We start from the raw sequence: 16942 nt of genomic DNA on the forward strand, positions 1-16942 counted from the left end.
TGCAGAAGGTGTATATGTGCAGACAGGATGAAGAAAATAAGCATTCTGAAGACTATGTCCTTCCATATAACTATGAAGGAAGAGGATCATTGGCTGGTTCTGTAGGCTGCTGCAGTGATCAGCAAGAAGAGGAGGTGCTTGACTTTTTAGATCAGCTGGAACCCAAGTTTAGGACATTAGCAGAAACATGTGTAAAGAGATAAATGTGCCTGTCAGAGTACTGAAATCTGTAAATAAATGGTATTGTCGTGCTTCTCAGAGGATAGATATTTTTAAACTTGAATGTAGCCGATTCTGTGTGTTTTTTTTTCTTCCTTCTTGCTAAGGGAAGTGGCTTACAAAATATATTTAGGGTTGTTATAAGGATGTAAATCCTGCATTAATTCAGCAGTATATAATAGATTTTTGACCTGTACTCATTACCTATGCTTTAAAGTTTATATCTTAGGTGTTTCTTTTAAAATGATGTGAATACAATAATATTGCGTTCTACTTAGCATTATATTTTCTATTGTGTTTACTTTTAATACAAGACATAGTGTATTCCTTATTTTAAGTATTAACCTTCAAATTTTTTCTTCTGTTTGGCTTGAGAGGTGGAAAGCTTTATTTCATTCATCCTTTTTCTTAGGAAAAAATAGTGTATATCAAAATAACTAGTTTCAATGTCTTAGCTGTACAAATTGAGATCCAAGACTAATTTTACAAGTAAAATTTCAGACTAAGATACTAGAGGATTACATTGGAAGAAATTTTGTTGGATGGAAAACAAAAAAAAAAAAAAATGAAAAACCAGTATGTACTGTATATATGTTACAATATTCAAAAATATATTTCCTCCTATTGGACTAATGCCCACCAAATGTACTATCCCAAGGGATGTAGATAAGTATTGTATGTAAGCACTTTAAGTAATATACTTGGAGATCATGAATTCAGCATATAGGGATAACTATTGTAATGCAAATGAAGTACAATAGACACCATATCTTGAACTCCAAGAGTATAACTTATCGTCTTGTTCTAGATATAATTTGTTCCTCAGCTGTTTGAGCTTCAGTACAACCACATCAGAGATGGTGAATATTTCCTAAAGTTTTATACAATGTGGCTACTCATGCCTACTGTAAAATTCAGGTTAGGTCTGTGTTGCTGGAGAAAAAAGGACCCCAAGGCAAAGGAGGCAGTGACAGCTTTATTTTTAATCGTATTATGGAATCAGTCATTTCTTTCTGTGAGCAGAACTGACAAAATATAGCATAAAACTGGACACAGACGGCATTGACGAATTTTTCTTTAAAAAAAATTCAAGTATGATGCCCACTGTTGTGGACGGTAAATATCCTACTATTTATTAATATGAGGAGTTTACAAATATAGACCCCTTAGGAAAATGAACAAGTATATTGCACAAGCATAATTAAAGTTGACCTATTAATATACTTTTACACTGTTTATAAGATTGTGACCTCATGATTGTGATAGTAAGATATAAACCACCAGTTCCTGAATTCAGTAAGTCTTCAGCTGGTTAATATTTGCTATCCTGGGTAAATTATTCATCTTTTCTGTGCTCCCAAGATTGTTTTGTGCATTAAATAAATTTCCCTTCTATTTTTTAAAAAAAAAGAGAAACTTAAGGGTCTTCTGTTTTTGTTTGGTTTTTTTTTTCCCTAATGCTGCTTTTAGGAATTGCTCTGTAAACACGTGCCTTAGGATGGAAATTGTTTTTAACCTGTATTATATTATTTTTTTTTTTTTAAACAAGTTATCCATGACAAAGGGTCATGTTGCTCTGAGTCTGTATGGAGAACTGCCATTGATGACCATGAGAATTCCACACATGAATTCAAGTCAGTGCAAAACCCTAATTGTCTAAAGAATTGCAAAAGGTAGATACAAAGCTTTACACTTAAAGTAATATTTTATCTATCAGACTGTAAGTAGACTTCAGAATATTTCCAAAAGACCTAATTGTGATAGTCTTCACAAAGATGAAAATGTTCAAGGTATTCTAGATTATCAGTAGTGTGTCTGTCAGTGCAGCTGAACTTACACTGAGCAATGTCTGCTGCCAACACTAAAGGCAAGACTATCACTGACATCAAAGATTTTAATAAGATCGAAGGTATTCTGAACTAATCTTGTTACAGTAAAAGTAAATCCTGATGGCATTGCTACTCACCCACACCAGTGAGTTTCTTTGTATATTAAGGGCCAGGTCTTCAGCCAGTATAAATTTGGCATATCTCTATTGATGCAAATGGAGCTCTGAGCCTCACACCAACTGAAGATGAGGCCCTAAGGGACTTAGTATTAGCCTCTCTGTTTTCATATACAGTATCTTCAATGTTAGGTGTAGATATTTTAAGATGACTTGATTTCCTCCCCCCTTTAGAATCTTTTTTGTAGCTATAAGAAACCTTTGACTCATGAGGGTCCATGGTAAATGTAACCACAAACAAAAATCCCAACCCACCAGTCTTTTATAAACACTGGATATAAAAAGTAAAATTCCAGAACTATGTTTTCATTATTCAAGAAGACACCAGAACAGTACTCTGTTTAAAAATCAGGGTCCAAAAATATTCATCCTTGGTGTGACTTAACTGAGTGTATTGGAGCCAAAAGCATGTTACCAATCTAATTTACATTCACCATTTATCCTGTTTGATTATTTTGTACATTTTTACTCAGCTTGGACAATTCAATTAAAATGAGTCAGTTTCACTTGTACATTGCTGCATGCATTGCTTGAATAGCAGGTGAATGTTTAAATCCAAATAAACCATTTTCCATTGACATTACTATTCATTTTTGTCAAGTATTTTTGTTACTACCAAGCCTAAATGGTGCCATCGCTACCTAGTAGTGTTCCCATTACATTTGGTAACCTTATGCTAAAAAAGGTAATAGCCTACACTAGGAAAATAATATTAAAATAGATTGTCTAATCTAATTTGAGAATTTGTATAAACCGTAAGATTTATAAATCTTAAAACACTTAACTATTAAAAAAAAATTGCACTAAGCGCACATTATTTGAAAATGTATACTTCACTGATTGTTACTGTCTTGGATGACTTGTTCTCTCCAACTAGGTAATTTCAAAAACTGTCTAGTTGTGTAAACATTATCTTGTTTAATGTCGTCATTTTTTAAAAAAATTGTACAACAGTGAGTAATAAAATGGATTTTTGGAAAATAAAAAGACTGCAAAAGTAGTTCATTTCTTGTATACAAGAAAAAGAACAGATGTAGACCTGAAGTTGCTATAGATTTTAAGCCTTGTCCACACTCTGAACTAAGGACAGTGTTGCTAGAACCTTTTCTGTAACCACTGTGTCCAAGTGATATTTTTCCTGCGGAGATCTGCTCTAGTCAAACAATGCTATTTACTACTCCCTGGGATATTCTGTGCTAGATGTTTTTTTCTTTTTTATAATTGTGACAAATAATTTCCCACAACTGTGAAATTAAATTGATGACAGTAGATGTTGAGATTCAAAAAGTTAAAGCTTTGTAACTGTTCAAACACAAATTGTCAGCATCATGTAAACATATACACAGTCAACAGACTTAAAGGTCTCAAGCAACTTTTTTCTTAATTCTGTGAATTTTGATGATTATCGATAGAAATATTTTTTAATCAGGTGTGTGTATGGGTAAATTGACATTTACTGATAAAAATCTAATCCTTCCAAGTATCTGTAGCATAGATTGTGCTAGCCTGTAATATGGTCGTGTGTGGGAGGGGGGAATGAAACTCAGTTCACACTCATAAGGGAAGTGGAGATAGCAGCATGCCAGCAGCAACTGTATTTAAACATGGTGGTTGTTAGTACTACACTCCAAGGCTGTACGCATTTATACAGTAGGTGACTTCATATGTGAACAGGCTATTGATTGCTGAAAGTATCAGATGGTACATAACACCTGATCATCCATAACCATTCTCACTAAAATCATTTAATTTCATTTTTCTTCATTTCATTTTTTCCCACATATCCTTTGAGAATATCTCTTTGCACTTACCTTGTTTAATTAGAATATATTATATAAAACAAAAAATTAAAGGTCAAAATATGACTCAGAGCCCCTGGCTTGGGAAGAGCACCAACTGCTCTAATGGCAGTGGAAGGATACATTACAGTTATGTCTATGTAAGGCATAATACCCTAGGGATATTTTTAAGTAAGTGTGGCCTGCCCTACTCCCAGTACTCACCTTCTAGTACTTACCTCTCCCCACCTCTGTAGAGATAAGGTCCCGGCCACACTACTCTACTCATGTAGGCCCTCTCTGGAACGGTGATTTCTGCTGGCAACACTAGCTGGCCCATTCCGGGCACTCCTGATTGGAGCACACGCATTATGGCATGGATATGCTGGGTGGAGGGGACTCTCCACATCTTCTCTTGCACCTGCACAAAACCAGATATAATTTGGCTTTAAATTTACAATTTGGGTCATATGCCGTTCATTTGAGGGAACTGAGCAGTGGCAACGCTACAGCCTGGACTAGACAGAAAAAACTGCACAAGGAGCTTGTAATTCATATTCTAGAATTGTAACATAGCTAGACATTTTGCCGGAAACATAACTCATTTTAAAAGGGGAGGAGGAACACGTGAAGAGAGAAAGAAGAACTGGTTTGATTTGATTTTAATAGGGCAAGCCATTGACCACAGTCCGATAGTTCAAATGAAGTTGTTTTTGCTAGAAAGATAAGAGATAATTTAATTTGTCAACAAAGCCAGAGTAGGCTTTGTAGTAAAATAAACTACAGTTTGATTACATGTTGCTGTTACAAATTTCACTTTGATTTGATTTCGGAGGGAGATATTTTCAGTCCAATATTTTGTTATAGCTCTGCAGTTGCAAACATAGCTGCTGCTACCAGAACCAGCCAGTTTAATTCACACGCAGGAAGCATTAAAACATATTTTTATATAAACTATACAGACAGACTTGGTTGACTTAAAAAAATCCATTTGAAAAATGCCTTGAACACAAAACACCCTGTTGCTTTTTCTAAAGCAGGGTCTTACAAATGCATACAGAATCTGCTAGCTTTCTTACTCTGGATCCACTGTCAGGTCTGGAGCTGAGCTAGATGTGGTAAACATCAAGTCTGAGCAGGTTGAGAACCTGTGTACTCTTTGCTGACACAGTTGATTTAGAATCTAGGGCACCTGATAGCATCACACTGGGAAGAAAGAGTTCCCATTAAGAGTTGTGGGGATGAAGGCAGAGCACTCATATCAGAACTGGGTGGCCCAAATTTAGATAACACAGTAATGAGCAAGTGTTGCTCAAAGCACTGTAAAGTCAGCTTTAGACAAGCCATGTTGTGTATCCACTAGCTACAGCTCTGAGCGTGAGAGTCTCATAAAAAGTCTTTTAAAATATCCAAATTTATTTTTAAAATGTTTTCAGATTTGATTATCTAAATCAAAAAAAGACAATGGCAACTTTGCTGAGGCCTCTGAAAAAGCATTTTCCATCTCCAATTAAGTCTTTCTGCTTCCTTTGACTTAAATGAGACTTGGATCAATCCCCCATACCAGACAAACAGAAATAGGGTAAAGGCTTTGAGAACGGAACTGGGACTGAGCAGAGCGTGGCTCTATCATAATCTTCCTTTATGTGCTAATATCTGTAGCACCTGCCAAAGTAAAGGAAGCACTCAAAAAGTGCAACGATGAGTGAGGAAGGGGAATCTCAGAGGATGGCTTTCTGCGTTTAAGTTCACCAGTGAATGCACAGAAATCAGATTTATCTCTACTTGTTTCTCAGTCTCCATTTCAGAGTCATGCAACCTGTTTCAAAAAGTGATTTGAGATTCCAGCATCAGTACATGATGATTTCTGCTTGATGAGATTCAACACTTGTCCTGAACATTGTTTTGCTGCTACAGGGAAGCCGCCTCTTGCTGTCCAAACATGTTTTACTAACATGATTTAACTGGCTCTATTCAGAATGGTTATACTACTAAAATTCCTAAGGAACAGTGATTGCAAAATTTCTTTCAACATGACTAATTCACGAACAAGATAGAACATAAATGTAATAGAACAAACTAGGGATACATTGCGCAACTGATGTTGACTATTGTCATGTGTTAATTAATTAATTTAAAGTAATTACAAGGGTGGTTAGCCAAGACAGAGAAGAATAAAGAGGGAGAGATGAGATTGTTTGAGACGAAACATGCCAATCAAGAAATATGCAGGAAAGCTGAACTAGCCTGCACACATCGTGGTGAAGGCTTCCTCACGCAAACACTCAGTAAGAGGCAAATTGACAGTGTTTCCCGAAATAAGTAAGTTTTGAGAGGATAGGAGGGACTGAATTATTCAATGCCACTCTCTCGGTCAATTCACTTAAAAGCTCTCTCTCTCTTTGATTAAATAAACGTGTTTTATCTTTTATTCTAAAACAATCTATTACTGTGTTCGACTTGAAGTGATTATTAATGCCAGTTAAAGCAAGAAGTTGTGCTTTTGTCTCTTTATAGGAGCAATGGACCTTAATACTCCTCTGAATATTCCAGGAGGGGGTTGGGCATTTCAAGGAAGATAGTTTTGGGAAAATTTGGGACTGGGGGTGTGTTGGGATCACTTGGCCAGTAGTAACTCAGGCTGGTGGAGATGAGAGTGTTACTGTAGCTTCTGGCATCAGCGTTGCTGCACGATGGCTGCTCAACACACAGACATTGAGTGCGTGCTTGCGTGCTAGCTGGGAACATCCAGACAGGGAGCTACAGCAGCAGAGCACTGTAAGGCACTCAGAGTTACAGGACAAGCAGTGACACAACCTCTCACTGATTTGAATTGCACCCTGGCATGTAACCGTATCAGTCCAGTTCCGAATAGAAAATAGCCATACAATAACACCACACTGTGGGTAGCTTTGTTGACAGTTCCAGCCCAGAACCCAAGCACTGAATGTACATAGAGACAGCATTACCTTCACACCCTAAAAGTAGTTCTTTCAGATTGGGGCTGAGCCACATTTGTGGGATGAGATAGCATGGCTTATCTTCCCTGACAGCCTGAGCTGTACCTGTTCTGTGGAGAAATACTAGATTAATTTCATCTTCAGGGCTGTCAGTCAACGCCTTTACATAAGCCCATACAAATTTAAAAGAACGAAAACATGGAGCAATAGAGTGCCTGCATGTAGTTCCCTTTTACACTGTCACTGATTTGTTATCTATTCATTCACTCTAAGTAAGAATAAATCTGTAGCTCATGACTGATACAATTCCCATATTCAAAACAAGAGATATTCTTACATTACTGTTTTAGTATAAAAACATAAGAATGACCATACTGGGTCAAACCAATGGTCGATATAGCCCAGTATCCTGTCATCCGACAGTGGCCAATGCCAGGTGCCCCAGAGGGAATCATCAAGTGATCCATCCCCTGTCACCCATTCCCAGCTTCTGGCAAACAGAGGCTAGGGACACCATCCCTGCCCAACCTGACTAATAGCCATTGATGGACCTATTCTCCATGTACTTATCTAGTTTGTTTTTGTAACCCTGTTATAGTCTTGGCCTTCACAACATCCTCTGGCAAAGAGTTGCACAGGTTGACTGTGTGTTGTGGGAAGAAATACTTCCTTTGTTCGCTTTTTATACTTAAAACAATGCTTGATTATATACACATGTATGGCTATGGGATTATTTGTTTATTATTTCCCTCAAGGAAAGACCTAACATTTCTTGTAGGGCTTTAAAAAAAGAAAGACAGAAAAGGCAAAAAGAGAAAAGAAAAAGAAGGGAGAAAGAAAAGGAGCAAAGAGAAAAGGAAAGAAAAAAAGAAGCGAGAAAAGAGATATGAAATGGGTAGTTTAAACCTCTTCTTTGAGAGCTTGTTGCCTACTCTGAAATTGTTTCAGGTAGCTCAGGACAGATTTATATTAAAGATAATCAAAACTGGAAGTCAATTGACGGGGGCTCTGAGACTTGGTGCCATAAGTTTTCTTTGCAGTATAATATCCCCTTAGGAACCTTATTTTTATACACACACACACACACACACACACACTAGACACTCGTTAGGAGCAACATATCAGTGCCCTTTTGCTATGTTGCTCCTAAGAGGTGTCGCTGTTATGCGGAATCTTGTCTGATCAAAGGTATATGAAGCTTTTAAGGGCATTTCAGAAGGGGTGGGGCAGCCATGTTGGGGGGGGGTAGGAGGGGATGGTGGACCCCCAAGTTTGGGGGGAATGGGGAACCTTAAGTTTGGTAGGAGAGGCCCCAGGCCACAAAATGCCTGAGCAAGCCCGACTGCCAGGGACAAGCTGAGGATGCTCCCACTGGCAGGGTCATGCTCCACTCTGGTGAGGGATGGATGGATGGCTGGGGAAGGCACCATGCACAGCATCCAGTGGAGAGGGCGGGTGGCTTCTAGCACAGACAGTGGAGACAGGAGGAGGGAAGGGGGACAGGTCAGTGCCCTGAGGAGGGGGGTTCCCCGACCTCTCCCCCTCCACTGAAAAAGAGCACACCCACACCCCGCCCCTGGCAACCGAGATGGACGGGGCACTCAGTGCATGGTGGGAGTCCCTGATACTCCCCACTGCAAAATAGCAACCCCCACCCTGCTGCCTGTAAGCCAGACACCAATGAAGGGAGGAGGAAACCTTCCAGCTGCACCTCTGCTGCTTCCCCTACCCCAACATCTCCCTCCCCCCGAGAAAAATCCCTCTCTTCCAGACCCTCCCCTCAAAATTCCCCCTTCACAAGATCTTCCCACAGGTTCTGTCAGGCAGGGCAAGTGGATGGGGCTGTGTGCCCTGGAGATGTGTTGAAGATCCAGGAAGGGAGTGGAAAGACGCTGTTGCAGAGGGCAACGGTCCTACATGCCCCCCTCCAGTATCTACCTCTGGCTATGATGTCACAAATGTTGCTCTTATGTGGCAGCTTTGTTGTTGTTACCGAGTGGACAATTCATGGTAGGGGAAAGTGTTTCCAGGGGAAATGTTGCTTAAGGGTATCATTATGTATAAATGATCTGAAAAAAAGGGGGTAAACAGTGAGGTGGAAAAATTTGAAGATGATACAAAATTGTTCAAGTTAGTTAAGTCCAAAACAGACAGTGAAGAGTTACAAAGGGACTTCACAAGACTGGGTGACTGGGCAACAATATGGCAGATGAAATTCAGTGTTGATGAATGCCAAGAAATGCACATTGGAAAACATAATCCCAACTCCACATACAAAATGATGGGTCTAAATTAGCTGTTGCCACTCAGGAAAGAGATCTTGGAGTCATTGTGGATAGTTCTCTGAAAACATCCACACGACGTGCAGCAGCAGCTAAAAAAGCAAACAGAATGTTAGGAACCATTAGGAAAGGGATAGATAATAAGACAGAAAATATCATAATGCCACAATATAAATCTACGGTACATCAACAACTTGAATACTGCGTGCATTTCTGGTCACCTCATCTCAAAAAAGATATATTAGAAATGGAAAAGGTTCAGAAAAGGGCAACAAAAATTATTATGGGGGTGGAACAGCTTCTATATAAGGAGAGATTAAAAAGACTGGGACTTTCAGCTTGGAAGAGAGATGACTAAGAGAGGATATGATAAAGGTAAATAAAATTGTGACCAGTGTGAAGAAAGTGAATCAGAAGTTTTATTTAGTCCTTCCCATAACACAAGCAATAGGGAGCATCCAATTATTTTAAAAGGCAGCAGGTTTAAAACAAACAAAAGGAAGTACATCCTCACACAATGCACAGTCAGTCAACCTGTGGAACTCGTTGGCAGTGGATGTTGTGAAGGCCAAAACTATAAAGAAAAAAGAACTAGATAAATTCATGGAGGCTAGGTCCATCAATGGCTACTAGCCAAGATGTACAGGGATGCAACCCCATGCTCTGACTGTCCTTAGCTTCTGATTTCCAGAAGCTGGGAATGAGTGACAGGGAATGGATGATTGCCTGTTCTGTTCATTCCCTCTGGGGCACCTGGCATTGGCCACAGTCAGAAGGCAGGATACTGGGCTAGATGGAGCATTGGTCTGACCCAGTATGGCCGTTCTTACGTATGTTCTTACCCATCTCTCCCCATACACTGCACAGGGAGCCTAGGTACCTAGCTCAGGTGTGGATCATAGTGTTGTTCCTTTGATTTTCTATGCACCTCAGCGTTAGGTGCTGTGATGCTCAGTGTTGCAATGCCTAAGTCCCTTCATGGATCCCCCCTTTCTGCCTTTACCTTATATACTCAGAGAGGCACAATCTTACCCTTAATTTGTATTCAACTTACATGGCAAACACACATGCTGGGTTTTCATAAATGATAATTACATACATATCCAGTTATTGCAAAAAGGCTTAAATCAATATTGACAAACTGCACGGTTCTTATTTTACTTTCATGTTATTTTTCTCCAAAGGCAAGGATTTTCCCCCCTCCACATCAGTTGGATTCATTTATACTTTTTTCCTTTTCTAATATTTATATACGGTAACTGTGAGCCTTCATGGTATTAATTTTCATAATTACGTGGCTTTCAAACAACTCCATTAATGTTTTAATTATTAAATGTTCTCACAAGTCAATTACAAAGTTGATTTTTTTCCCGAAATTCACTTCTCAATTAATTAACTGAGAAAATTTTATGTGCAGCAACTGAACCAACTGAATTTGTTTTAAAGAAGAAAAACATCCATTATTAAGAATAAAAAAACTCTACTACCATAAAGACAACACAATAACCATAATACATAACTAGGGGAACATCAAAGGCTCATATCAATTAAGGCTTGAGAAGAAGCTAGCGTCTCCATAAGCAACATCCATTGAATCTACATGAAGAACTCCTGCTGAAGGCTAGATGGAGAGCTTAAAAGATCATAATACCACTTCCTTTATTTATATTTATGCAAGTGCTAAACCCGGTGTCTATCTATACGCTCTAGGCATCCTTGAGTGAGCTTAAAATATATCACAATCTCTGAGTGCAACAGTACAATTTAATATAACCCACCACTAATAAGTCACACAACCAAGGACCTCAACTCCCCTTCCCCTTTCCACAATTCCCAACTCACACAATCCTCACCACTCTACCCTAAATTTTCAAATGTTTGGGGAGGACGTATGACTATCTCAGTATGCCTTGAAGATCCCCAGATTCAGGCAATTTCAGACCAGTGGGAAATGAGGTATTCTAACCCTAAAGGGTCTCTCACGGAGAACACCTGACCACCAGTCCCTTCTCCTTTGTAATAATGGGGCTCCACCCTGAGTACCTCTGTTGATCTCAACTCTGCTAAGATGGTGTGATAAATGAAGTGGGAGGTAGCTCCCTTTGATGGACACCCAGCCAGCCAGCTAGCTGTAAAATCCCTCTTGGTAGCGGTTCTCCGCTTGCTTTACCTGTAAAGGGTTAAAAAGTCCCCCAGGTTTAAAAAAAAAAAAAGAAAGTGGGCACCTGACCAAAAGAGCCAATGGGAAGGCTAGAACTTTTTAAAATTGGAAAAGAAGCTGTTCCTTTGTTGTCTGTTGTTCTCTCTAGGCTGCAGGGACATGGAGCAGCAATGCTATAAGCAGGAATGCTGTGTAAGGTTTGAACCAGGTATGAAAAATTATTTTCCATACCTAGCAGGATTCATTGGGACAGTGAATGTTTAGATAGATGCGATCAGGTTATTTCTTTATTTTGGCTTGTGGAGCTCCTCTGTGTTAACCCCGGATGCTTTTGTTTGCTTGTAACCTTTAAGCTGAACCCCCAAGAAAGTTATTTTGGGAGCTTAATTTTTTGGAATTGCTCTTTTAAAATCTAGCAAAAGCCTAAGTTCCAGATGTATTTTCTTCCTTTTTGCTTTTAATAAAATGTACATTTTTAAGAACAGGATTGCATTTTTGGTGTCCTAAGAGGTTTGTGCATATGCTGTTGGATTAGCTGGCGGCAACAGCTAAATTCCTTTGTTTTCTTTCTCAGCTCTTCCCCAGAGGGAGGGTGGGTTGAAAGGACTTGAGGGTTCCCCACAGGGAGGAATTCCCAAGTGCTCCTTCCTGGGTCCTGGCTGCATTTGGGTGGTGGCAGCATTTACCAAGCCAAAGTCATAGAAAAGCTGTAACCTTCGGAGTTTAATACAAGCCTGGAGTGGCCAGTATTAAGTTTTAGAATCCTTGCGGGCCCCCACCTTCTGCACTCGAAGTGCCAGAGTGGGGATTCAGCTGTGACAGATGCCATGGGGCAAGAGGTAGTCTCCCAGATCATTAGGTTCTAAGCCATTCAGGTTTTATATGTCAAAGCCCACACCTAAAACTTTGTCCTGAAACCCATAGGCAGCTAGTGTAGAACAGGGATCACAGGTTTGATGAGCTCACAACAAGTTCAACAGAGATATGCAGTGTCAAACCAGATAACATGTAGGTGTGCAAAGGCGTGGAGGGGGCAGAACACTTGCCTTGAGGGCTGAACAGAATGATAAGTCCTGTAAGTGCAAAGTTTGCCCCCCGGGGTACATGGTGTCACAAAAACTGGGGCAGGAGGCAATAGAGAGAGAGCCCTGAGAGAAAGGAGAAGGGAGTCATGGTGGAACGTTGATATCAAGCCAAGGGCTTACTGGAATTCAAAGAGACCATCCATTTAGATGGGAACCTTCACATTTACATTAAAATAGCCTATAGAAAATGTAGAAGGGATAAACCCCTCATGTTCCAGACTATAAGCCAAATTCTAACTGACATGTGCTGGAGAGAAACTTCTCCTATTGGCAAATTATGCCACAACTGACCATGGGAGGCGTGTGTGTGTGTGTGTGTGGGGGAGTTCTACATCTTCCCCTAAAGCAGGGGTGGCCAACCTGTGGCTCCGGCTCTTCAGAAGTTAATATGCGGCTCCTTGTAGAAGCACCGACTCCAGGGCTGGAGCTACAGGCACCAACTTTCCAATCTGCCAGGGAGGGGAGTGCTCATTGCTCAACCCCTGGCTCTGCCACAGACCCTGCCCCGACTCCACCCCTTCCCGTCTCCTCCCCTGAGCTTGCCATGCCCTCACTCTCCCCTCCCCCCAGAGCCTCCTGCATGCCATGAAACTGCTGATCGGGAGGTGTGGGGAGGGATGGGGAGGTGCTGATAGGCGGGACTGCCGGTGGGTGGGAGGCGCTGGGAGCAGGGGGAGAGGGGAGCTCGTGGGGGGCTGCTGACGTATTACTGTGGCTCTTTGGCAATGTACATTGGTAAATTCTGGCTCCTTCTCAGGCTCAGGTTGGCAACCCCTGCCCTAAAGTATCTGATACTGGTCACTTTTGGAAATGTGATCCTGGAACCAGTCTAAATGATCATTCCATTGTTAACTGCATACAATGCTAGAACTACAAAATTAATGAAGGAAATGCAGTAGTTAAAATATAACTGGTAAAACATTTGATACACAGTTTAAGGTAACAAAGGTGCATGGCACTTCAGAGATATGTAAAACTGTCTAAAGGCGAGATTAGACACACTACAGCAAGTGATCACAACAGACAAATGTGATTTTGGTGTTGATGGAGAAGGGCAACAATTAGAGATCATGTGATTTGTTTTATGTCATACAATGGTCACCATTAAAAAGTCAACTCTTTCAAACAGTTAGCATGCAACAATTTCCTGAGATACCACAGTTATTTGCTATTGTAAGTAAATGGGAAAAGTTCAGTATTTCAGTTTTCACTGTATGGTAACTGTTGTCATAAACTGGGAAAAGCCTGGCTCCTAGCTTGCCTCTTTGCACTGCTCTGGCAGTGCAAAAGGGCCATAAAACCAGCCCACCCAGTTGAGGATTCCCCTGGCATGGGGGATCCCCAAATAGCAAAGGCTGGCATAGTTGTTCTATGTCCTCCATCTTTCACAGCCTCCACCATATTGAGGTGGATGTTCCTAGACCAGTGGTTTTCAACTTTTTTTTTTCATTTCAGGACCCCTAAAAATTTCAAATTTAAAAAATTTGAAAAAAACCCCTTTAAAAATCTTAGATATAGTCTGTGGACGGCCAGGAATCCACAGACCACAGGTTGAAAACCACTGTTCTATGGGAATAACAACCTTTCGTGAACCCCTTAGACATAGTTTGCGGAACCCCAAGGGTCCATGGACCACAGGTTGAAAAACACTGTGCTAGAACATCTCTGCTATGGATCTCTCTATAGCAGCAGAGGGAAAATTAGCACAATCACTAGCCCAGGGGGACTCCTGGTTGCCACCTTAAAATTAAAAAAAGACTGGCTGTTGGAATGGGTAGCAGGATAAAGGTTTACATGAAGAAGAAATGGCATACAGATGGTGTTGCCTGATCTTTTGATTGTGTATAAATTATATTAATTATTTAATAATTCTTATTAACACTCTGAGGTTTGATAGGTTCTTGTTCCATGATCAGGCCCATTATTATTAGAATTACTGTTCAGCTGGGAACCCCAACATGCGTGGTTGCAACACTCAGACTTAGGACACACCTTCTGTATTTGTAATAGTTTTACTAATATAGTTAGCAAAGTGACAAACGCTCCAACCCAGCAAGGCAGATAGAGATAATAGAGAGTGTGCATCAGAGCATCCGTGTACTCACACAATCCCTTGCAAAGCAACCTGAAGTGTTAGCCATTACCATCAGTATCATCCTCGTCACCATAACCCTGGCTTTTCCCAAGAGCTACATCTCCCAAGGCACACATGCCGGGATAAAACTTTTATAACGTGTAATGTCAATGCCATTATGCCTATTGCATATTCAGTAAAGGGTTTCATCCCCTTTTCCTTATTTGTAGTTCCTCACTCTATTAATGTTGTTATGCCCTTCTCCCACGAGCTACTACTCCTTTTATCTTAGGTTCATTAACATATGTGTCTATTAGCTACCATGGTATCCTTGTGGCTGGACATCTACTGATGTTCCTAACTTGAAAATATCTTAAGCTGGTATAAACTGGTATCCTGTGGTTATATGTCAGCAGTTTCATCATTACAGCATTTCTTGATATCTTATGATCTAGGGTTACTCCTGGTAAACTGCTTATGCTAAGGCTTTTTGGGACTTACGCCTTGGTTAGCTAAGGCTTGTAGGCTCATTGCATTACTACCTGTGCCTTACCTATAGGCTAAAAAGGGAGTGGGGTGTAGCTGAAACCCATGGAGGGGAGGTGGGAGAAGAGTAGCATTGTGTACATCCTAGTGGGGGACAGGACCTGCTAAGACTTCATATCATTTGGTTATATAGCTAAGCTTTTGAATGTTTATCTATGTTAAAATGAAGCTGAGCATTTCTTGTTTTGCTCTGCCTTTGTCTCCTTACTGTCTTACTATGTTTTTAATGTTCTCCTTCATCATATGGTTGTGATGCATTGCTAAATTTAATTACAGCCAGTCATTTGCAGGTTCAAAACAGCTGACCCAAAGATGGAGAGATATTATGCTGTTCTGGAGATAATTGAGGACCCACAAAGCCTGGGCAATATTTGGTAATTGTGGTTAGTATTATACTATCGCCACTTAGAGGCAATCTAAAATTCATAAACTTGGTATTCAAGGAAAAGACACGGTTTAATGGTATCTTAGAGAGTCAGGCACTTTTAGTCAATGAGCAGGTAATGTAGACTAAACTTCAACCATAAAAATAGCAATTAGCATAGTTTCAAAACTAAAATACGATAGACATTTGAGAGCTCACTAAAAATAAGAGTTGATTTACCTGCTTAGAATGACAATAACAAATTGATCCCATACTGAAATTGTAATATTTTAACAGGCTTGAGTGATGATCTATTTCACAATGCAATTACAATATGGCACATTCATTCAGCAAAGGCAGTACAACACAGCTTGCCATCAATCTGTACTATCACAACGTGTAGTATGCAGCACGGATTGGCCACAGGATGGCAGTACACAACGTAAAACTGAAAGGTTCCAATTTCTTGCCCAAATTAAACTCAGATCCGAGAGTGCAGCCTCAAATCTTGCAGAAAGATGGAACTTATAGGAAGTAATGTGGTGATTTGTGAACTGCAAGTCTGAAATTCTTTTACAAATCACTGATGGGCCGAGTAAAACTGAAAAAAGACCTGTAAAATATCTAGACAGGCTGATTGGTCACTGCCTATTTAAACTGTAACTTCAGCTTTACAATGGTATGGTTTTAGTAGACTTGCTGCCTAATATATACTCCTGCTGCTCACTCAGCCACAGATTAGAGGAAAGGGAGAAGAGCAGAGGGCCTGAAGAGATACAAGGGCATAGAGCTAGAAAAGATGCAGGGATTAAAAACCAGGACACGGAGACAGGCAAAGAGAGAGGGGTGCGAAGGGACAAGGAGGAAGACTAGGGCAGAGACAAAGGCACATGGGTTTCTCTGGTCAGGCTTTCATCACCACCTCTCCCCTCACGTGATTCTCCATGCCTACCCTGTTTTCCAGGGCAGCTGCTCTTCCAGCTGGGCTGGATGTTTCCTGACCATTTCCCCCCATGCCCACACTGACGGTTCCTTCTGCTGGCATTTCTTAAGATGCTCCCTCACTCTCTGCAGCTGTGTCTGTCACACTGAGATCTCTGACCAGGGTCCCCACTTCCTTTTCAACACATTCCCTGCTTCATTGACCTGGCTTCCTCCAGACCCCAGTGAGTGGCATTCCCTCTTCTACCACTTTCAGAGATAGCAGGCCCATGAAGAGAGAGATCTGGCCTGGGAAGGAGGATAGGTGTGGCTTGTGCTGAGAAACCACAGGCTGCCTATTGCAAAGAAAGGCTGGCAAAGGGAGCCTAGCAGCAGAGAGCAGGAAATAGGCAACCAGAGAAGACTACCCCTGGTCAGAGTGAGAGTTGGAAATGAATGGTGCTGCTATGAAAATAGTTCTATAACTTGGAGGTGGGGAATCTCTCTGGGAAAAGTGCTTCCCATCTTCCCATTATTGTTATTTGGG

General features: G+C 40.6%; 1 protein-coding gene and 1 long non-coding RNA gene across 3 annotated transcripts in view; one reads left to right on the forward strand and one right to left on the reverse strand.

Moving 5' to 3' along the window:
* LOC141982414 (desmocollin-2-like) overlaps positions 1–3197 on the forward strand; it is a 39930-nt gene extending 36733 nt beyond the window's left edge. The window contains exon 16 of one of the 2 annotated variants that reach the window (XM_074944455.1): positions 6–3197. In XM_074944455.1, the coding sequence (XP_074800556.1) occupies positions 6–203 (198 nt within the window). In that variant the 3' untranslated portion in view covers positions 204–3197. The remainder of the gene's footprint in view (positions 1–5) is intronic. The other variant, XM_074944456.1, reaches the window with a different exon arrangement.
* LOC141982415 (uncharacterized) overlaps positions 1–4283 on the reverse strand; it is a 31983-nt gene extending 27700 nt beyond the window's left edge. The window contains exon 1 of the long non-coding RNA XR_012638066.1: positions 4242–4283. This is a non-coding gene — a long non-coding RNA (uncharacterized LOC141982415). The remainder of the gene's footprint in view (positions 1–4241) is intronic.
* Between the last annotated feature and the right edge of the window lie 12659 nt (positions 4284–16942).

The sequence above is a fragment of the Natator depressus genome, chromosome 2 (genome assembly GCF_965152275.1).
Source record: "Natator depressus isolate rNatDep1 chromosome 2, rNatDep2.hap1, whole genome shotgun sequence".
Classification (NCBI taxonomy): domain Eukaryota; kingdom Metazoa; phylum Chordata; order Testudines; family Cheloniidae; genus Natator; species Natator depressus.